At 43.6% G+C, this 22,723-nt stretch overlaps 1 protein-coding gene across 1 annotated transcript in view; it reads left to right on the top strand.

The window, feature by feature from the left end:
* LOC139413865 (solute carrier family 12 member 5a) overlaps window positions 1-22,723 on the top strand; it is a 258,850-nt gene that overhangs the window by 215,973 nt on the left and 20,154 nt on the right. The window contains exons 5-10 of the mRNA XM_071161693.1: window positions 14,608-14,662; window positions 15,293-15,423; window positions 19,141-19,388; window positions 19,973-20,184; window positions 20,851-21,018; window positions 21,425-21,523. Coding sequence (XP_071017794.1) covers window positions 14,608-14,662; window positions 15,293-15,423; window positions 19,141-19,388; window positions 19,973-20,184; window positions 20,851-21,018; window positions 21,425-21,523 — 913 coding nt within the window. The remainder of the gene's footprint in view (window positions 1-14,607; window positions 14,663-15,292; window positions 15,424-19,140; window positions 19,389-19,972; window positions 20,185-20,850; window positions 21,019-21,424; window positions 21,524-22,723) is intronic.

The following is a 22,723-nucleotide window of genomic DNA, read 5'->3' as shown; positions in this document are numbered from 1 at the left end:
TTCATAACTTCCGGGTCAAGCGTCCCCTATTCATTACTTCCAGGTCCTGTGTCCATTATTCATTACTTCAGGGTCCTGCATCCACTATTCATTACTTCCATGTCCACTATCCATAACTTCAGGGTCCTGTGTCCACTATCCATTACTTCCAGGTCCTGTGTCCACTATTCATTACTTCCAGGTCCTGTGTCCACTATTCATTACTTCAGGGTCCTGTGTCCACTATTCATTACTTCAGGGTCCTGTGTCCACTATTCATTACTTCTGAATCCTGTGTCCACTATTCATTACTTCCAGGATCAGCGTCCACTATTCATTACTTCAGGGTCCTGTGTCCACTATTCATTACTTCAGGGTCCTGTGTCCACTATTCATTACTTCAGGGTCCTGTGTCCCCTATTCATTACTTCTGAATCCTGTGTCCACTATTCATTACTTCAGGGTCCTGTGTCCACTATTCATTACTTCAGGGTCCTGTGTCCACTATTCATTACTTCCATGTCCACTATTCATTACTTCTGAATCCTGTGTCCACTATTCATTACTTCAGGGTCCTGTGTCCACTATTCATTACTTCTGAATCCTGTGTCCACTATTCATTACTTCAGGGTCCTGTGTCCACTATTCATTACTTCCATGTCATGTGTCCACTATCAATTACTTCAGGGTCTGTCTCCACTATTCATTACTTCCATGTCCTGTGTCCACTATTCATTACTTCAGGGTCCTGTGTCCACTATTCATTACTTCAGGGTCCTGTGTCCACTATTCATTACTTCAGGGTCCTGTGTCCACTATTCATTACTTCAGGGTCCTGCGTCCATTATTCATTACTTCCAGGTTCTGTGTCCATTATTCATTATTTCCAAGATCAGCGTCCACTATTCATTACTTCCATGTCCCCTATTCATTACTTCAGGGTCTGTGTCCACTATTCATTACTTCAGGGTCCTGTGTCCACTATTCATTACTTCAGGGTCCTGTGTCCACTATTCATTACTTCAGGGTCCTGTGTCCACTATTCATTACTTCAGGGTCCTGTGTCCACTATTCATTACTTCAGGGTCCTGTGTCCACTATTCATTACTTCAGGGTCCTGTGTCCACTATTCATTACTTCAGGGTCCTGTGTCCACTATTCATTACTTCAGGGTCCTGTGTCCCCTATTCATTACTTCTGAATCCTGTGTCCACTATTCATTACTTCAGGGTCCTGTGTCCACTATTCATTACTTCAGGGTCCTGTGTCCACTATTCATTACTTCCATGTCCACTATTCATTACTTCTGAATCCTGTGTCCACTATTCATTACTTCAGGGTCCTGTGTCCACTATTCATTACTTCTGAATCCTGTGTCCACTATTCATTACTTCAGGGTCCTGTGTCCACTATTCATTACTTCCATGTCCTGTGTCCACTATTCATTACTTCAGGGTCCTGTCTCCACTATCAATTACTTCAGGGTCTGTCTCCACTATTCATTACTTCCATGTCCTGTGTCCACTATTCATTACTTCAGGGTCCTGTGTCCACTATTCATTACTTCAGGGTCCTGTGTCCACTATTCATTACTTCAGGGTCCTGTGTCCACTATTCATTACTTCAGGGTCCTGCGTCCATTATTCATTACTTCCAGGTTCTGTGTCCATTATTCATTATTTCCAAGATCAGCGTCCACTATTCATTACTTCCATGTCCCCTATTCATTACTTCAGGGTCTGTGTCCACTATTCATTACTTCAGGGTCCTGTGTCCACTATTCATTACTTCAGGGTCCTGTGTCCACTATTCATTACTTCAGGGTCCTGTGTCCACTATTCATTACTTCAGGGTCCTGTGTCCACTATTCATTACTTCAGGGTCCTGTGTCCACTATTCATTACTTCAGGGTCCTGTGTCCACTATTCATTACTTCAGGGTCCTGTGTCCACTATTCATTACTTCAGGGTCCTGTGTCCACTATCCATTACTTCAGGGTCCTGTGTCCACTATTCATTACTTCATGGTCCTGTGTCCACTATTCATTACTTCTGAATCCTGTGTCCACTATTCATTACTTCAGGGTCCTGTGTCCACTATTCATTACTTCAGGGTCCTGTGTCCACTATTCATTACTTCAGGGTCCTGTCTCCACTATTCATTACTTCAGGGTCCTGTGTCCACTATTCATTACTTCAGGGTCCTGTGTCCACTATCCATTACTTCAGGGTCCTGTGTCCACTATTCATTACTTCCAGGTCCTGTGTCCACTATTCATTACTTCATGGTCCTGTGTCCACTATTCATTACTTCTGAATCCTGTGTCCACTATTCATTACTTCAGGGTCCTGTGTCCACTATTCATTACTTCAGGTTCCTGTGTCCACTATTCATTACTTCAGGGTCCTGTGTCCACTATTCATTACTTCAGGGTCCTGTGTCCCCTATTCATTACTTCTGAATCCTGTGTCCACTATTCATTACTTCAGGGTCATGTGTCCACTATTCATTACTTCTGAATCCTGTGTCCACTATTCATTACTTCAGGGTCCTGTGTCCAGTATTCATTACTTCAGGGTCCTTCGTCCACTATTCATTACTTCAGGGTCCTGTCTCCACTATTCATTACTTCCAAGTCCTGTCTCCACTATTCATTACTTCAGGGTCCTGTGTCCACTATTCATTACTTCAGGGTCCTGTGTCCCCTATTCATTACTTCTGAATCCTGTGTCCACTATTCATTACTTCAGAGTCCTGTGTCCACTATTCATTACTTCTGAATCATGTGTCCACTATTCATTACTTCTGAATCCTGTGTCCACTATTCATTACTTCAGGGTCCTGTGTCCACTATTCATTACTTCTGAATCCTGTGTCCCCTATTCATTACTTCAGGGTCCTGTGTCCACTATTCATTACTTCCATGTCCACTATTCATTACTTCTGAATCCTGTGTCCACTATTCATTACTTCAGGGTCCTGTGTCCACTATTCATTACTTCTGAATCCTGTGTCCACTATTCATTACTTCAGGGTCCTGTGTCCACTATTCATTACTTCCATGTCCTGTGTCCACTATTCATTACTTCAGGGTCCTGTGTCCACTATTCATTACTTCCATGTCATGTGTCCACTATCAATTACTTCAGGGTCTGTCTCCACTATTCATTACTTCCATGTCCTGTGTCCACTATTCATTACTTCAGGGTCCTGTGTCCACTATTCATTACTTCAGGGTCCTGTGTCCACTATTCATTACTTCAGGGTCCTGTGTCCACTATTCATTACTTCAGGGTCCTGCGTCCATTATTCATTACTTCCAGGTTCTGTGTCCATTATTCATTATTTCCAAGATCAGCGTCCACTATTCATTACTTCCATGTCCCCTATTCATTACTTCAGGGTCTGTGTCCACTATTCATTACTTCAGGGTCCTGTGTCCACTATTCATTACTTCAGGGTCCTGTGTCCACTATTCATTACTTCAGGGTCCTGTGTCCACTATTCATTACTTCAGGGTCCTGTGTCCACTATTCATTACTTCAGGGTCCTGTGTCCACTATTCATTACTTCAGGGTCCTGTGTCCACTATTCATTACTTCAGGGTCCTGTGTCCACTATTCATTACTTCAGGGTCCTGTGTCCCCTATTCATTACTTCTGAATCCTGTGTCCACTATTCATTACTTCAGGGTCCTGTGTCCACTATTCATTACTTCAGGGTCCTGTGTCCACTATTCATTACTTCCATGTCCACTATTCATTACTTCTGAATCCTGTGTCCACTATTCATTACTTCAGGGTCCTGTGTCCACTATTCATTACTTCTGAATCCTGTGTCCACTATTCATTACTTCAGGGTCCTGTGTCCACTATTCATTACTTCCATGTCCTGTGTCCACTATTCATTACTTCAGGGTCCTGTCTCCACTATCAATTACTTCAGGGTCTGTCTCCACTATTCATTACTTCCATGTCCTGTGTCCACTATTCATTACTTCAGGGTCCTGTGTCCACTATTCATTACTTCAGGGTCCTGTGTCCACTATTCATTACTTCAGGGTCCTGTGTCCACTATTCATTACTTCAGGGTCCTGCGTCCATTATTCATTACTTCCAGGTTCTGTGTCCATTATTCATTATTTCCAAGATCAGCGTCCACTATTCATTACTTCCATGTCCCCTATTCATTACTTCAGGGTCTGTGTCCACTATTCATTACTTCAGGGTCCTGTGTCCACTATTCATTACTTCAGGGTCCTGTGTCCACTATTCATTACTTCAGGGTCCTGTGTCCACTATTCATTACTTCAGGGTCCTGTGTCCACTATTCATTACTTCAGGGTCCTGTGTCCACTATTCATTACTTCAGGGTCCTGTGTCCACTATTCATTACTTCAGGGTCCTGTGTCCACTATTCATTACTTCAGGGTCCTGTGTCCACTATCCATTACTTCAGGGTCCTGTGTCCACTATTCATTACTTCATGGTCCTGTGTCCACTATTCATTACTTCTGAATCCTGTGTCCACTATTCATTACTTCAGGGTCCTGTGTCCACTATTCATTACTTCAGGGTCCTGTGTCCACTATTCATTACTTCAGGGTCCTGTCTCCACTATTCATTACTTCAGGGTCCTGTGTCCACTATTCATTACTTCAGGGTCCTGTGTCCACTATCCATTACTTCAGGGTCCTGTGTCCACTATTCATTACTTCCAGGTCCTGTGTCCACTATTCATTACTTCATGGTCCTGTGTCCACTATTCATTACTTCTGAATCCTGTGTCCACTATTCATTACTTCAGGGTCCTGTGTCCACTATTCATTACTTCAGGGTCCTGTGTCCACTATTCATTACTTCAGGGTCCTGTGTCCACTATTCATTACTTCAGGGTCCTGTGTCCCCTATTCATTACTTCTGAATCCTGTGTCCACTATTCATTACTTCAGGGTCATGTGTCCACTATTCATTACTTCTGAATCCTGTGTCCACTATTCATTACTTCAGGGTCCTGTGTCCAGTATTCATTACTTCAGGGTCCTTCGTCCACTATTCATTACTTCAGGGTCCTGTCTCCACTATTCATTACTTCCAAGTCCTGTCTCCACTATTCATTACTTCAGGGTCCTGTGTCCACTATTCATTACTTCAGGGTCCTGTGTCCCCTATTCATTACTTCTGAATCCTGTGTCCACTATTCATTACTTCAGAGTCCTGTGTCCACTATTCATTACTTCTGAATCATGTGTCCACTATTCATTACTTCTGAATCCTGTGTCCACTATTCATTACTTCAGGGTCCTGTGTCCACTATTCATTACTTCTGAATCCTGTGTCCCCTATTCATTACTTCAGGGTCCTGTGTCCACTATTCATTACTTCCATGTCCACTATTCATTACTTCTGAATCCTGTGTCCACTATTCATTACTTCAGGGTCCTGTGTCCACTATTCATTACTTCTGAATCCTGTGTCCACTATTCATTACTTCAGGGTCCTGTGTCCACTATTCATTACTTCCATGTCCTGTGTCCACTATTCATTACTTCAGGGTCCTGTCTCCACTATCAATTACTTCAGGGTCTGTCTCCACTATTCATTACTTCCATGTCCTGTGTCCACTATTCATTACTTCAGGGTCCTGTGTCCACTATTCATTACTTCAGGGTCCTGTGTCCACTATTCATTACTTCAGGGTCCTGTGTCCACTATTCATTACTTCAGGGTCCTGCGTCCATTATTCATTACTTCCAGGTTCTGTGTCCATTATTCATTATTTCCAAGATCAGCGTCCACTATTCATTACTTCCATGTCCCCTATTCATTACTTCAGGGTCTGTGTCCACTATTCATTACTTCAGGGTCCTGTGTCCACTATTCATTACTTCAGGGTCCTGTGTCCACTATTCATTACTTCAGGGTCCTGTGTCCACTATTCATTACTTCAGGGTCCTGTGTCCACTATTCATTACTTCAGGGTCCTGTGTCCACTATTCATTACTTCAGGGTCCTGTGTCCACTATTCATTACTTCAGGGTCCTGTGTCCACTATCCATTACTTCAGGGTCCTGTGTCCACTATTCATTACTTCATGGTCCTGTGTCCACTATTCATTACTTCTGAATCCTGTGTCCCCTATTCATTACTTCAGGGTCCTGTGTCCACTATTCATTACTTCCATGTCCACTATTCATTACTTCTGAATCCTGTGTCCACTATTCATTACTTCAGGGTCCTGTGTCCACTATTCATTACTTCTGAATCCTGTGTCCACTATTCATTACTTCAGGGTCCTGTGTCCACTATTCATTACTTCCATGTCCTGTGTCCACTATTCATTACTTCAGGGTCCTGTCTCCACTATCAATTACTTCAGAGTCTGTCTCCACTATTCATTACTTCCATGTCCTGTGTCCACTATTCATTACTTCAGGGTCCTGTGTCCACTATTCATTACTTCAGGGTCCTGTGTCCACTATTCATTACTTCAGGGTCCTGTGTCCACTATTCATTACTTCAGGGTCCTGCGTCCATTATTCATTACTTCCAGGTTCTGTGTCCATTATTCATTATTTCCAAGATCAGCGTCCACTATTCATTACTTCCATGTCCCCTATTCATTACTTCAGGGTCTGTGTCCACTATTCATTACTTCAGGGTCCTGTGTCCACTATTCATTACTTCAGGGTCCTGTGTCCACTATTCATTACTTCAGGGTCCTGTGTCCACTATTCATTACTTCAGGGTCCTGTGTCCACTATTCATTACTTCAGGGTCCTGTGTCCACTATTCATTACTTCAGGGTCCTGTGTCCACTATTCATTACTTCAGGGTCCTGTGTCCACTATCCATTACTTCAGGGTCCTGTGTCCACTATTCATTACTTCATGGTCCTGTGTCCACTATTCATTACTTCTGAATCCTGTGTCCACTATTCATTACTTCAGGGTCCTGTGTCCACTATTCATTACTTCAGGGTCCTGTGTCCACTATTCATTACTTCAGGGTCCTGTCTCCACTATTCATTACTTCAGGGTCCTGTGTCCACTATTCATTACTTCAGGGTCCTGTGTCCACTATCCATTACTTCAGGGTCCTGTGTCCACTATTCATTACTTCCAGGTCCTGTGTCCACTATTCATTACTTCATGGTCCTGTGTCCACTATTCATTACTTCTGAATCCTGTGTCCACTATTCATTACTTCAGGGTCCTGTGTCCACTATTCATTACTTCAGGGTCCTGTGTCCACTATTCATTACTTCAGGGTCCTGTGTCCACTATTCATTACTTCAGGGTCCTGTGTCCCCTATTCATTACTTCTGAATCCTGTGTCCACTATTCATTACTTCAGGGTCATGTGTCCACTATTCATTACTTCTGAATCCTGTGTCCACTATTCATTACTTCAGGGTCCTGTGTCCAGTATTCATTACTTCAGGGTCCTTCGTCCACTATTCATTACTTCAGGGTCCTGTCTCCACTATTCATTACTTCCAAGTCCTGTCTCCACTATTCATTACTTCAGGGTCCTGTGTCCACTATTCATTACTTCAGGGTCCTGTGTCCCCTATTCATTACTTCTGAATCCTGTGTCCACTATTCATTACTCCAGAGTCCTGTGTCCACTATTCATTACTTCTGAATCATGTGTCCACTATTCATTACCTCTGAATCCTGTGTCCACTATTCATTACTTCAGGGTCCTGTGTCCACTATTCATTACTTCTGAATCCTGTGTCCACTATTCATTACTTCAGGGTCCTGTGTCCACTATTCATTACTTCTGAATCCTGTGTCCACTATTCATTACTTCAGGGTCCTGTGTCCACTATTCATTACTTCCATGTCCTGTGTTCACTATTCATTACTTCAGGGTCCTGTCTCCACTATCCATTACTTCAGGGTCTGTCTCCACTATTCATTACTTCCATGTCCTGTGTCCACTATTCATTACTTCAGGGTCCTGTGTCCACTATTCATTACTTCAGGGTCCTGTGTCCACTATTCATTACTTCAGGGTCCTGTGTCCACTATTCATTACTTCAGGGTCCTGCGTCCATTATTCATTACTTCCAGGTTCTGTGTCCATTATTCATTATTTCCAAGATCAGCGTCCCCTATTCATTACTTCCATGTCCCCTATTCATTACTTCAGGGTCTGTGTCCACTATTCATTACTTCAGGGTCCTGTGTCCACTATTCATTACTTCAGGGTCCTGTGTCCACTATTCATTACTTCAGGGTCCTGTGTCCACTATTCATTACTTCAGGGTCCTGTGTCCACTATTCATTACTTCAGGGTCCTGTGTCCACTATTCATTACTTCAGGGTCCTGTGTCCACTATTCATTACTTCAGGGTCCTGCGTCCACTATTCATTACTTCAGGGTCCTGCATCCCAAATTCTTTTGCCCTCTGTCCTGCTTCGTTTAAATGCTAAGAGCGTCTATCTCTCTTTCACTTCTTGCTCTCTCCTGCTAAATATGTTAGTCAGTCTCTCTTTTGCCCTCATTGCTCTGCTTCTCCCTAAATTACTCCCTCTTGCTCTCATCTCTCTCAGTCTCTCTCAGTCTCTCTCAGTCTCTCTCTTTGTCCCTCAGGACCAAGACGTTACCCGTATCGCAGTGTTTTTTCCATGGCAAAAATGTAAACACAAAGCCAGTCAGAAGACATGATTAAGCAATTGTTTATAATGCATAGATTTCTATTGAACTCTCAGTTCTACGGGGTTACCTATGTAGTGGCTAGGGGTCGAACCGGAGTTCAGCGCGTGTTTGCTAATAAGTTCTGCTAATGCGGTCAGAGGAGAGCCTGCTCCAGCAGACTGATGTATACTCTACAATACAGTGAATGAACTTGCCCTTCTGTGGCATTGAAAAGTCTAGTGCATTTATGTAATGATGGCTATAGTCACTCTCTTAGGGCAGGTTCAAACCACTTCCTGTTAAACTAATTTTAGCACGACTTCAGCAAGTGCATTCAAAGGCAGACAGTTTTAGTTTCATTTGGACACTAGAATCGTAACTCGTAACTATGTCGTCTGAAGGTAATCTAGATAATGTTGTCCCTTTTGAGGCTAGTGCTGGTGGTCATCAAAGAGACAGGCTCAAAGGCACAAAAACGCCCTCGGCCCCCAATCCCTTAGACTCATATTGTCGGAAACACTGTGGAATCGACGGCTTAGCTTGTTAGGGACATGCGGATTTGTGATTTTTTTTCCCGGCCTCTCCATGTACCGCTTTGGGGAGAATTCCCAGCTCGTCCCATGGTTAAGCTCCCTGCCGAGTGGCATTGTGTTGTGTCTCATCCGGACTCAGCAGATGGTATGGCCATGTAATCAGCGTTTTTAGTGGCTCGTTTGTAGGCCAGGGGACATGTTGGTACGGTGGCGTCTCGGGATGCCAGGGCAGTCTGAAGATCACTCAATACGACAAGCCCTCTGGAAAGGATATTAGCTGAAGCTCCTGAAACTGGAACATAAAAACGTTCTGTACCTGTGGCAATAGAGCCCCTTGTCGGATCGTGAAACTACATGCCAGTACACTCACATTAAGTACCATTCTCTACACGTGTTTTTTAATGTTGTGTTTTCTCACATTTAAAAACCATAGCTTATGTGAGTGATCATGAAACCCATGTATGACTTCTCTTTAAGCAGATCGATAATAGATGCTTTGCAGCACCATGTTTCTAACATGGCAGTGTCTAGCCACCACCGTACTAGTGGCCTTGAAAATATACAGTCCAACCCCCTCGCCCCCCTAGTCAGATCAGACTCTCACCAAGTAACTCACTTAACTAGGAATCCTACTCTAGCTCTTTGCGTTTCTAATACCAGCTCTCTGGGAAGGCTTTGGTTTCTGAGCTAACGTTACTGTACTACGGTCTGTAGGCCTATAACATGAATGTCATTGCTCCAACCATGTGTTATCCAAATCCATCCTTGAATAGGAAAACCCTATCCACTTAAGAGATCCCAAGTGCTCTGGTATTACACTTTGCTATCCTCTTATAAACAAAGCATGAATTCAGTCCTGAAGTCTGCGGCCAAATTCTCCTTTGGATCTCTGGGTAGAGATCCCCAGTGGGTAGAGATCTCTGTTGGCTGTCCCAGTGGGTAGAGATCCCTGTTGGCTGTCCCAGTGGGTAGAGATCAGTGGGTAGAGATCCCTGTTAGCTGTTCCAGTGGCTAGAGATTCCTGTTAGCTGTCCCAGTGGGTAGAGATCAGTGGTTAGTGATTCCTGTTAGCTGTCCCAGTGGGTAGAGATCCCTGTTAGCTGTCCCAGTGGGTAGAGACCCCTGTTAGCTGTCCCAGTGGGTAGAGATCACTGTTAGCTGTCCCAGTGGGCAGAGATCAGTAGCTGCTGCTGAATCATGACGTCGTTGATGTCACTTGGTATTGTGACCCTCTGGGAAAGTGTTTTTGCCGCAACTGAAGAGAGGACGATTACACAGCGTAGAGGAGCTCAGCCATCAGGCGGCTGCACTTGTCAGCATCTCTGTCGCACCATGGGCCAATCAAAATGTATTTGGAATCTAGAAGTCTTTGTTGTTGTCACTCTGTTCTCTCAGTAAATAATGTCTTTGTTGACCACGGAACCAAATAGGAAGCCATTGCAAACCAAGAGATTCAACTCAAGTTTTATCCACACAATCATTTTTTATTCTGATCTACATCAGCCTCAGACGAGAGATTAGGCAACTTCCATCACTCAGACAGACGGGATTAAAGCCCTCATCTCATCCTGATGCTGTGTTCATGTTTGATTTGCATTAGTAACTCTTCATTTCAACCCACCATGACACATCTTCTAAATACAGTCATGAATATGAAATATGACACTTCCTTAAAGCCATAGCAGCCAATAATAATTGAGTGACAAATGAATAGACCATTGCACTGACATGCATAAGAGCAAATAGTTAGTAAATTGGTTGGTATATGTTGCAATGTTTATACTCTACAGACACAATTATGTTGATGTTTGTTAGGGTGTTCTTTGCAATCCCACCTGGTTTGTTATGTCTGCTGATGGTATGTGTTATGTCTGCTGATGGTATTTGTTGTGTCTGCTGATGGTATGTGTTATGTCTGTTGATGGTATTTGTTATGTCTGCTGATGGTATGTGTTATGTCTGCTGATGGTATTTGTTATGTCTGCTGATGGTATTTGTTATGTCTGCTTGTGGTATGTGTTATGTCTGCTGATGGTATATGTCTGTTGATGGTATGTGTTATGTCTGCTGATGGTATATGTCTGTTGATGGTATGTGTTATGTCTGCTGATGGTATATGTCTGTTGATGGTATTTGTTATGTCTGCTGATGGTATATGTCTGTTGATGGTATTTGTTATGTCTGCTGATGGTATATGTCTGTTGATGGTATGTGTTATGTCTGCTGATGGTATATGTCTGTTGATGGTATGTGTTATGTCTGCTGATGGTATATGTCTGCTTGTGGTATGTGTTATGTCTGCTGATGGTATATGTCTGTTGATGGTATTTGTTATGTCTGCTTGTGGCATTTGTTATGTCTGCTTGTGGTAGCATCAAAGTCTTGTCGATTACAAGAGGCTAAATAAAGTAGAGTGAATTTATGTTTCTTCATATGAGATCTTACTAAAAGCTGCATATTGAACCATCTCTCTGGTGATTCATATTGAACCATATCTCTGGTGATTCATAATGAACCATCTCCCTGGTGATTCATAATGAACCATCTCCCTGGTGATTCATAATGAACCATCTCCCTGGTGATTCATAATGAACCATCTCCCTGGTGATTCATAATGAACCATCTCCCTGGTGATTCATAATGAACCATCTCCCTGGTGATTCATAATGAACCATCTCCCTGGTGATTCATATTGAACCATCTCTCTGGTGATTCATAATGAACCATATCTCTGGTGATTCATAATGAACCATCTCCCTGGTGATTCATAATGAACCATCTCCCTGGTGATTCATATTGAACCATCTCCCTGGTGATTCATATTGAACCATCTCTCTGGTGATTCATAAAGAACCATATATCTGGTAATTCCCTGACCCACACACTGCATTGGCCCAAATGGCTCCTTCTTAAATATGATACCGATCACTGCCCGCACCTGCTCGCCCGTCCAGCATCACTACTCTGGACGGCTCTGACTTAGAATACGTGGACAACTACAAATACCTAGGTGTCTGGTTAGACTGTAAACTCTCCTTCCAGACTCACATTAAGCATCTCCAATCCAAAATTAAATCTAGAATTGGCTTCCTATATCGCAACAAAGCATCCTTCACTCATGCTGCCAAACATACCCTTGTAAAACTGACCATCCTACCGATCCTCAACTTCGGTGATGTCATCTATAAAATAGCATCCAACACTCTACTCAACAAACTGGATGCAGTCTATCATAATGCCATCCATTTTGTCACCAAAACCCCATACACTACCCACCATTGCGACCAGTACGCTCTCGTTGGTTGGCCCTCGCTTCATACTCGTAGCCAAACCCACTGGCTACAGCTCACTGGTCACCATAGCAGCACCCACTCATTGCATGCGCTCCAGCAGGTACAGTATATCTCACTGGTCATCCCCAAAGCCAATTCCTCTTTGGTCGTCTTTCCTTCCAGTTCTCTGCTGCCAATGACTGGAACGAACTGCAAAATCTCTGAAGCTGGAGACTCATATCTCCCTCACCAGCTTTAATCACCAGCTGTCAGAGCAACTCACAGATCACTGCACCTGTACATAGCCCATCTGTAAACAGCCAACCTATCTACCTCATCTCCATACTGTATTTATTTATTTATCTTGCTCCTTTGCACCCCAGTATCTCTACTTGCACATTCATCTTCTGCACATCTACCATTCCAGTGTTTAATTGCTATATTGTAATTACTTCGCCACCATGGCCTATTTATTGCCTTAACTCCCTTATCTTACCTCATTTGCACTCACTTGATATTGACTTTTTGTTTTCTTTTGTTCTACTGTATTATTGACTGTATGTTTGTTTATTCCGTGTGTAACTCTGTGTTGTTGTTTGTGTCGAACTGCTTTGCTTTATCTTGACCAGGTCGCAGTTGTAAATGAGAACTTGTTCTCAACTGGCCGACCTGGTTAAATAAAGGTGAAATAAAACATTAAAAAATTTAAAAAATACCCATCCTCTTCAATAATATACTTGCTAACGACATTGTCTCCGCTGATTCATATCATCCTATCAACTGTCATAATGATACAGTGTTATATAAAGAGTATTGAGTCCCTCCCAGGTGACAGTCAGTAAGTGCTCTATCTGCCTCTCTTTATAACGTTCCCACACAGCTGTATCGAGTGACTCCCTTAGCCTCAAACTACCTCCTAAAATGTTCCAGCTTGCCCAGATACATCAGATAAAACACTTAAACAATTACTGTCTTCTCTGCTCTCCTCAGAGAGAGGGGAGCCTTACTTCATTGTGACCCGATTAGGAATACAGCAAGGTTGTGCAGATTGTTGTTTATCCAGACAGACGGCAGTGTCCACAGGTGACATTAACCATCGCCCACGCCCCCCTTCCTCTCACAGGAAGACGGCTGCTAGTTATTTCTCTCTCTCTCTCTCTCTCTCTCTCTCTCTCTCTCTCTCTCTCTCTCTCTCTCTCTCTCTCTCTCTCTCTCTCTCTCTCTCTCTCTCTCTCTCTCTCTCTCTCTCTCTCTCTCTCTCTCTCTCTCTCTCTCTCTCTCTCTCTCTCTCTCTCTCTCTCTCTCTCTCGACATTAAGGAACCACGGGAATGAAATACTGTTACTGTTAAGGCATCATTTGTTTCTCAAACACACACACACACACATTAATGACTTGATTTATTTTAATCCCACACGTCTCTTTAGTTTCCCCTCTGTCACTCTCTCTTACAAATGTATTACTCACACAAACACACACACACTCTTCCCCTGTCATACACACACACACACACATACACACACACACTCTTCCCTTGTCACACACACACACACACACACATACAACTCTTGCCTTATCACACACACACACACTTTTCCCCTGTCATACACACACACACTCTTCCTCTGTCATACACACACACACACACACACCCACCCGCCCGCCCACCCACCCACACACACACACACCCACCCACCCACACACCAACACACACACACACACACACCCACACACCCACACACCCAACCACCCACACACAGACAGAGTTCTCCTCTTCTAGTTCTATTCCCTTTACCTTGCTGCTGTAGTATGGGTTCTTTAGAAATGCCTGTCTACAGTCCGTCTCTATTGTTCCATGACCTAACGCTGCCTCTCGTCACGTCTCTACTCATTACTGATCATTGGTGTCCTTCAGTACGAACCAAAAATAATATGGTCCTCCAGACATGGTCATTTTTTCCTCATTTGTGTTTCGCCTGCAATGCCCGTGAAATATCCTGTCATTAGTGAATAACAGATTGAACGTAATACAATCCTAACATCCCATTTCTCCTCTCTGCTCTCTTCTCTCTCCCTCTCTCTTTAGACTATGCTGACTGTTCTGCTCTCTTCTCTCTCCCTCTCTCTTTAGACTATGCTGACTGTTCTGCTCTCTTCTCTCTCCCTCTCTCTTTAGACTATGCTGACTGCAATCTCCATGAGTGCCATTGCCACCAATGGTGTTGTTCCAGGTGGGTGAACATGCGTTGGTATCCGGCCTTGCTATTGGGACTACTACTTCTACTAAAGAGCTGGTTTTGGCTCAAAAATGCATATCCATCGTTTTAGCCCTGGCAACGCTATAATATTAGTCACGTCCAGACTCCTGGGACCCCACATGAAACTTATATGGCTGTGTTTATATGATTAGAGATGGTATCTATTAATCACGTCTCATCCTGGCTTTACTCACCCCTTGGTTAGCTGAGATCAGAGGTGAGAGGAAATGACATGCTTGGGCAGTGGAGTAACAATGTAGCCACCATTTTGTGGTGTAAATCTGGGTCATGTTCATTAGGCACCAAATGTAGAAAATTGACTGAAATAGGGAGGGACTGCCTGGACATGTCCAATAAGAAACGCTCATTTTCATTTCCCAAAGTCAGAGACCCTGCTCTGATTGGAGAATAGCAGGGTTTGGGTCATTTACATTTAACATGACATGAAATACAGTGATGCTGTAAAAGACGAAATTCACACACATCATTCCAAATCCATATAATTTCAAATCAGTTAATTTGAGATGCAGTTTGTATACAAACTGTAATTTAAAAGTGCAATATGTCATTGAAAGAGTGTGTGTATTTATTTGCTGTCTGCAGCTGGAGGCTCCTACTACATGATCTCCCGTTCTCTGGGGCCTGAGTTTGGGGGCGCCGTGGGCATTTGTTTCTACCTGGGAACAACGTTTGCTGGAGCCATGTACATCCTGGGGTCCATCGAACTCTTACTGGTAAGAACCTGGGCTTGAAATAACTATCTTTATACTGTATCTATCCAGCTCTCTCTATCTCTCTCTCCCTATCTTTCTATCTCTCTCTCACTCTCCCTCTGATTGCGTGTGTGTGTATCTGTCTGTTTATCTTTCCTTCCTTTCCTTCTGTCTGCCCATCTCGCTCTCTCTTTCATCTCTTTTTGTCTGCCCATCTCGCTCTCTCTTTCACCTCTCTTTCTGTCTGCCCATCTCGCTCTCTCTTTCACCTCTCTTTCTGTCTGCCCATCTCGCTCTCTCTTTCACCTCTCCTTCTGTCTGCCCATCTCGCTCTCTCTTTCATCTCTCTTTCCATCTGCCCATCTCGCTCTCTCTTTCACCTCTATTTCTGTCTGCCCATCTCGCTCTCTCTTTCATCACTCTTTCCATCTGCCCATCTCGCTCTCTCTTTCATCTCTCTTTCCATCTGCCCATCTCGCTCTCTCTTTCAATCTCTCTTTCAATCTGCCCATCTCGCTCTCTCTTTCATCTCTCTTTCCATCTGCCCATCTCGCTCTCTCTTTCATCACTCTTTCCATCTGCCCATCTCGCTCTCTCTTTCATCTCTCTTTCCATCTGCCCATCTCGCTCTCTCTTTCAATCTCTCTTTCAATCTGCCCATCTCACTCTCTCTTTCATCTCTCTTTCCATCTGCCCATCTCGCTCTCTCTTTCAATCTCTCTTTCAATCTGCCCATCTCGCTCTCTCTTTCATCTCTCTTTCTGTCTGCCCATCTCGCTCTCTCTTTCACCTCTCTTTCTGTCTGCCCATCTCGCTCTCTCTTTCATCTCTCTTTCCGTCTGCCCATCTCGCTCTCTCTTTCATCTCTCTTTCCATCTGCCCATCTCGCTCTCTCTTTCATCTCTCTTTCCGTCTGCCCATCTCGCTCTCTCTTTCAATCTGCCCATCTCGCTCTCTCTTTCATCTCTCTTTCAATCTGCCCATCTCGCTCTCTCTTTCATCTCTCTTTCCGTCTGCCCATCTCGCTCTCTCTTTCAATCTGCCCATCTCGCTCTCTCTTTCATCTCTCTTTCAATCTGCCCATCTCGCTATCTCTTTCATCTTTCTTTCCGTCTGCCCATCTCGCTCTCTCTTTCAATCTGCCCATCTCGCTCTCTCTTTCATCTCTCTTTCAATCTGCCCATCTCGCTCTCTCTTTCATCTCTCTTTCCGTCTGCCCATCTCGCTCTCTCTTTCAATCTGCCCATCTCGCTCTCTCTTTCATCTCTCTTTCCATCTGCCCATCTCGCTCTCTCTTTCACCTCTCTTTCCGTCTGCCCATCTCGCTCTCTCTTTCATCTCTCTTTCAATCTGCCCATCTCGCTCTCTCTTTCATCTCTCTTTCCATCTGCCCATCTCGCTCTCTCTTTCATCTCTATTTCAGTCTGCCCATCTCGCTCTCTCTTTCAGCTCTCTTTCTGTCTGCCCATCTCGCTCTCTCTTTCTTATGTTCAGTCCTGTCTTTGTGCATGTCCTCCTGTCCCTCTGTCTTTATTTCTCTTTATCCTGCTTTGATGCTATTTTCTCCCTCTCCAACTGTCCACAATGAATTTGAATAAATATAAAGATCATTCATTGTTGTCTGTCCCCCTCCCTCTCTTTTTCCACACTGAATCCTCCTCTCCCTGTCGCTGCTCTCTCTTGGATTAAGAGCTGAGTAATTATGTAAATTCTGCATAAAGGAGAGATAAGGCCATTGACAGAATAATGAGACCATTCGTAGAAACTGCCATCACTTTGGTCCAGTGTTATCTACACACTAGGGGTGCATCTCAATTGTATTTCCTTGATTCCACGCCTCCTCTTTCCTTGTCTTCCTCTCAATATGCATTGGAGGTCTGAGGTTTCTCCACTCAGACTATCTCCTCTCACACATTTTGACAAGAGGGCGAGGCGCGAGCACGCAACGACATCACTATCACCAAAAGCGACAACAGTGACACATCAAAGGCTGTGAGTGTGACAGGCTTGTGATGCTGAAAATATAGCGACCATTATACCTGCGCACTCCCATGTAGGAGAGCACAATTTTTGTAAAACACACAGACAGAAGTCACACACAGCATGATGTTAAAGAGTAAGCAGCCTGTTCACTCAGACATAATAAGCCAGTTTATCCCTATCGTTATTTTCAGAGATAGATAGCTAACAGCAGCAAGCGAGCTGCAATAAAATAAAATGAAAACAGTTCCACTCACCAAATTATGATAATTTGAAATTAAACTTCTTGTTGAAAGTTCATCTTGAAAAGGGAGAAGTTAAGAAATTAGCAACAACATCCTCTTTGATAACACCTGCTGCTGCTGCACACTAGTCTACAACAAAACCTAGCAGAACTGTAGGAAAACTGCTACACACTAGTCTACAACAAAACCTAGCAGAACTGTAGGAAAACTGCTGCACACTAGCCTACAACAAAACCTAGCAGAACTGTAGGAAAACTGCTGCACACTAGCCTACAACAAAACCTAGCAGAACTGTAGGAAAACTGCTGCACACTAGCCTACAACAAAACCTAGCAGAACTGTAGGAAAACTGCTACACACTAGCCTACAACAAAACCTAGCAGAACTGTAGGAAAACTGCTACACACTAGCCTACAACAAAACCTAGCAGAACTGTAGGAAAACTGCTACACACTAGCCTACAACAAAACCTAGCAGAACTGTAGGAAAACTGCTACACACTAGCCTACAACAAAACCTAGCAGAACTGTAGGAAAACTGCTACACACTAGCCTACAACAAAACCTAGCAGAACTGTAGGAAAACTGCTACACACTAGCCTACAACAAAACCTAGCAGAACTGTAGGAAAACTGCTACACACTAGTCTACAACAAAACCTAGCAGAACTGTAGGAAAACTGCTACACACTAGTCTACAACAAAACCTAGCAGAACTGTAGGAAAACTGCTACACACTAGTCTACAACAAAACCTAGCAGAACTGTAGGAAAACTGCTACACACTAGTCTACAACAAAACCTAGCAGAACTGTAGGAAAACTGCTGCACACTATTGCACAGTGACCTGTCAGCCTTCGAGAAGGTGGAAGTTTCCATACGTTTTTGTAAAAATGGTAGAACCCATTACAATGAGAAATTGTTCTCAACTAGCTTACCTGGTTAAATAAAGGTGAAATAAAAAATTATAAATAGAAATTAAAAAACAAATCAAAATGTGATTGGTTGATTCCACTGTCACTCCAGAATTCTGCCCTTAAGGTGTCTGCAAACATAGGTTTGCTAGGCGAAGAGGACATCTGAGCCTCGCATACTCCCTTAAAAGACAGTTCCAGGACACCCATTTAAATAACATTTTTTTAGACCAGAGAAAAGAGTGCTTCCTACTGGCCCTCCAACACCACTTCCTGCATCATCTGGTCTCCCATCTAGGGACAGACCAGGGACAACCCTGCTTAGCTTCAGAGGAACGCCAGGAGTGGGATGCAGGGTGGTATGCTGCTGGCAACTAATGATGGGGCAATTACAGGTTTTATGATTTCATTAACGGCAAAGCTATTTTTCTATTTGTATATTTTTAGACCCGCGGTAAGATATAATGGTGATTCATTTAGAACAGGAATCCCATGCTTGGGTTGTTCAACCCTCTATTTGAAAGGGTTTAATGGGAGTGTCAGATTATGTGTCTCTACAGTTGATTTAGTTCTCACTCTCCCTCTCCCTCCCCCCCTCATAGGTCTACATCCTCCCCCAGGCAGCCATCTTTAAGATGGAGGGTCTGGAGGGGGCCGAGGCGGAGGCGGCGATGCTTAACAACATGCGTGTGTACGGCACCATTGTGCTCAGTTTCATGGCCACGGTGGTGTTTGTGGGGGTCAAGTACGTCAACAAGTTAGCCTTGCTCTTCCTGGCCTGTGTCATCCTGTCCATTCTGGCTGTGTATGCCGGAGTCATCAAGACGGCCATCGAGCCACCTGACTTCCCGTAAGGAACCCTACTGTTTAATTAGCCTGGTTCCAAGTCTGTTTGTGCTGTCTTGCCAACTCCTACGGTCATTGTCACATGAGAATGACCATAGGAGTTGGATAGAAAGCACAGACAGGTCTGGGACGAGGCTACTCTTCAATATTGGGGCTGATCCAAACTTGAAGAATATAGGTGTGATGTGAATTATGTTTCATGTAAATCATTTATCGATCGATTTTTGGCAGATATGGGGGATTTGGGGTTTGAGACTGTAAATGGCAGACACATTCATGCCATGCTAGAAATGTACACATTAAAACACATGTTCAACCATTTTAAGATTATTTGAAGTACAGTATATTTAAAATATAAATTTTATTCACAGCACATAAGCAGATGGGTTAAATAGAACATATTCATCTTGTGTGACATTTTCAGTAGGGAGGACTCTACTGTTCAATATGGGGACCGTTACCCACAGACTTGTGCTAGCTCTCAAAGCCAATGCCTAGGCTTCGGCTCAGGTGGCTAACTCAGTCTAAAGAGTTGGACGGGCTTCGAATTCCGGTCTGTCACACTGACACATCTCCCCTGCTACGCAGAGTGTGTCTGCTGGGAAATCGCCCGCTGATCTCCAAAGGGTTCGACGTGTGCGCCAAAACATTGGAGAGTGGCAACGGTACGGTCACCACCAAGCTGTGGAGCGTCTTCTGCGACTCGCCCTTCCTCAACGCCACCTGCGACGAGTACTTTGTCAACAACAACGTGTCCTTCATCCAGGGCATCCCTGGCGTCATGAGCGGCATCCTCAAAGGTGAACAAACACAAGCTATTGGTTCTCCGTGGCTCAGTTGGTATAGCTTGCAACACCAGGATCGTGGGCTTGATTTCCGCTGTGGTCACCCATACGTAAAATGTTTGCAAGTATGACTGAAGGTCGTTTTGAATAAAATTGTTTGCTAAAATGCTAATGTTATGTTACTATATTATTATAATAGCTATTATTTTGTGGCTATCTACTTCTTCTTTCTAAACAGTTACACATACAGCGCAATTATTCTGGTACCCCTAGACTCAGGTCACTGTATCTACAGTACAAATAACATGTATTGTTCTGGTCCCCCTAGACTCAGGTCACTGTATCTACAGTACAAATAACATGTATTGTTCTGGTCCCCCTAGACTCAGGTCACTGTATCTACAGTACACATAACATGTATTGTTCTGGTCCCCCTAGACTCAGGTCACTGTATCTACAGTACACATGCTTACACACACTTGCGGGAAACATACTACAATTTCTTTACTTGGAATTTCTAAGATCTTGTTCTCCTGGAACTTAAGGTCAAGCGATTTTAAATTATATTGATGTATCTAATCTCTCTCTCTTCATCTCCCTTACCTTCCCCTCTCTCTCCCTTTCCTCCCTCTTTCCTTCTCCTTCCCCCCTCTCTTTTTTCCTCTCCCCCCACCCCCTCAGAGAACCTATTTGGGAATTACCTGGAGAAGGGGGATCTGGTGGCTAAGAAGGGGATTGCGACCGTGGAGGGCCCTGATGACACTCTGACCAACTCCAACCGTTACGTCCTGGCCGACATCACCAGCTTCTTCACCCTGCTGGTCGGAATCTACTTCCCCTCCGTCACAGGTCAGCTGACAGGAAGCGGATGATGCAAAGAGGAAGAGACAGAGGGTTGACTCTCAAAAGTAATTTTCCTTTTATTCCTCGTATCCTCAAAGGGTGAATTCACCAAAGGTGAATCTCGAGGAGGAGAGAGGACACAAGCAATCAAGGGAAAATACTTTTGAGGTTCAGCCTTTGTGTTGTTTTGTGTGTTTTGTTTACCTATCTGGGGGTTTATGGGAGATTTACATCAATTCATTGAAAGATTGAAAGGATAAAGTAAAAGATTCATCTGATGTCAGAATTTCTTCAACACAAAGAAAAGCAGCTGTTTGTTATTAAAATGATAATGTTGTTGTGTTGTTCAGTTGTAGTAATTTGACAAAATGAGAGTTCCTTCTACAGTGACCTCTCTACTTGTGTGTCACAGGGATCATGGCCGGATCAAACCGCTCAGGAGATCTGCGCGACGCTCAGAAGTCCATCCCCATCGGCACTATCATGGCCATCACCACTACCTCAATAGTGTGTATCCTTGTTTTATTTAACTATCCTTATACTGGTCCACTTCTGAAGTCAGTGGGCTAGTGCACGCTACTTATACAGTGCCTTGCGAAAGTATTCGGCCCCCTTGAACTTTGCGACCTTTTGCCACATTTCAGGCTTCAAACATAAAGATATAAAACTGTATTTTTTTGTGAAGAATCAACAACAAGTGGGACACAATCATGAAGTGGAACGACATTTATTGGATATTTCAAACTTTTTTAACAAATCAAAAACTGAAATATTGGGCGTGCAAAATTATTCAGCCCCCTTAAGTTAATACTTTGTAGCGCCACCTTTTGCTGCGATTACAGCTGTAAGTCGCTTGGGGTATGTCTCTATCAGTTTTGCACATCGAGAGACTGAAATTTTTTCCCATTCCTCCTTGCAAAACAGCTCGAGCTCAGTGAGGTTGGATGGAGAGCATTTGTGAACAGCAGTTTTCAGTTCTTTCCATAGATTCTCGATTGGATTCAGGTCTGGACTTTGACTTGGCCATTCTAACACCTGGATATGTTTATTTTTGAACCATTCCATTGTAGATTTTGCTTTATGTTTTGGATCATTGTCTTGTTGGAAGACAAATCTCCGTCCCAGTCTCAGGTCTTTTGCAGACTCCATCAGGTTTTCTTCCAGAATGGTCCTGTATTTGGCTCCATCCATCTTCCCATCAATTTTAACCATCTTCCCTGTCCCTGCTGAAGAAAAGCAGGCCCAAACCATGATGCTGCCACCACCATGTTTGACAGTGGGGATGGTGTGTTCAGCTGTGTTGCTTTTACGCCAAACATAACGTTTTGCATTGTTGCCAAAAAGTTCAATTTTGGTTTCATCTGACCAGAGCACCTTCTTCCACATGTTTGGTGTGTCTCCCAGGTGGCTTGTGGCAAACTTTAAACGACACTTTTTATGGATATCTTTAAAAAATGGCTTTCTTCTTGCCACTCTTCCATAAAGGCCAGATTTGTGCAATATACGACTGATTGTTGTCCTATGGACAGAGTCTCCCTCCTCAGCTGTAGATCTCTGCAGTTCATCCAGAGTGATCATGGGCCTCTTGGCTGCATCTCTGATTAGTCTTCTCCTTGTATGAGCTGAAAGTTTAGAGGGACGGCCAGGTCTTGGTAGATTTGCAGTGGTCTGATACTCCTTCCATTTCAATATTATCGCTTGCACAGTGCTC

Source organism: Oncorhynchus clarkii, chromosome 7, assembly GCF_045791955.1.
Source record: "Oncorhynchus clarkii lewisi isolate Uvic-CL-2024 chromosome 7, UVic_Ocla_1.0, whole genome shotgun sequence".
In the NCBI taxonomy this organism is placed as follows: domain Eukaryota; kingdom Metazoa; phylum Chordata; class Actinopteri; order Salmoniformes; family Salmonidae; genus Oncorhynchus; species Oncorhynchus clarkii.
This window is presented reverse-complemented; position numbering and strand designations above follow the sequence as displayed.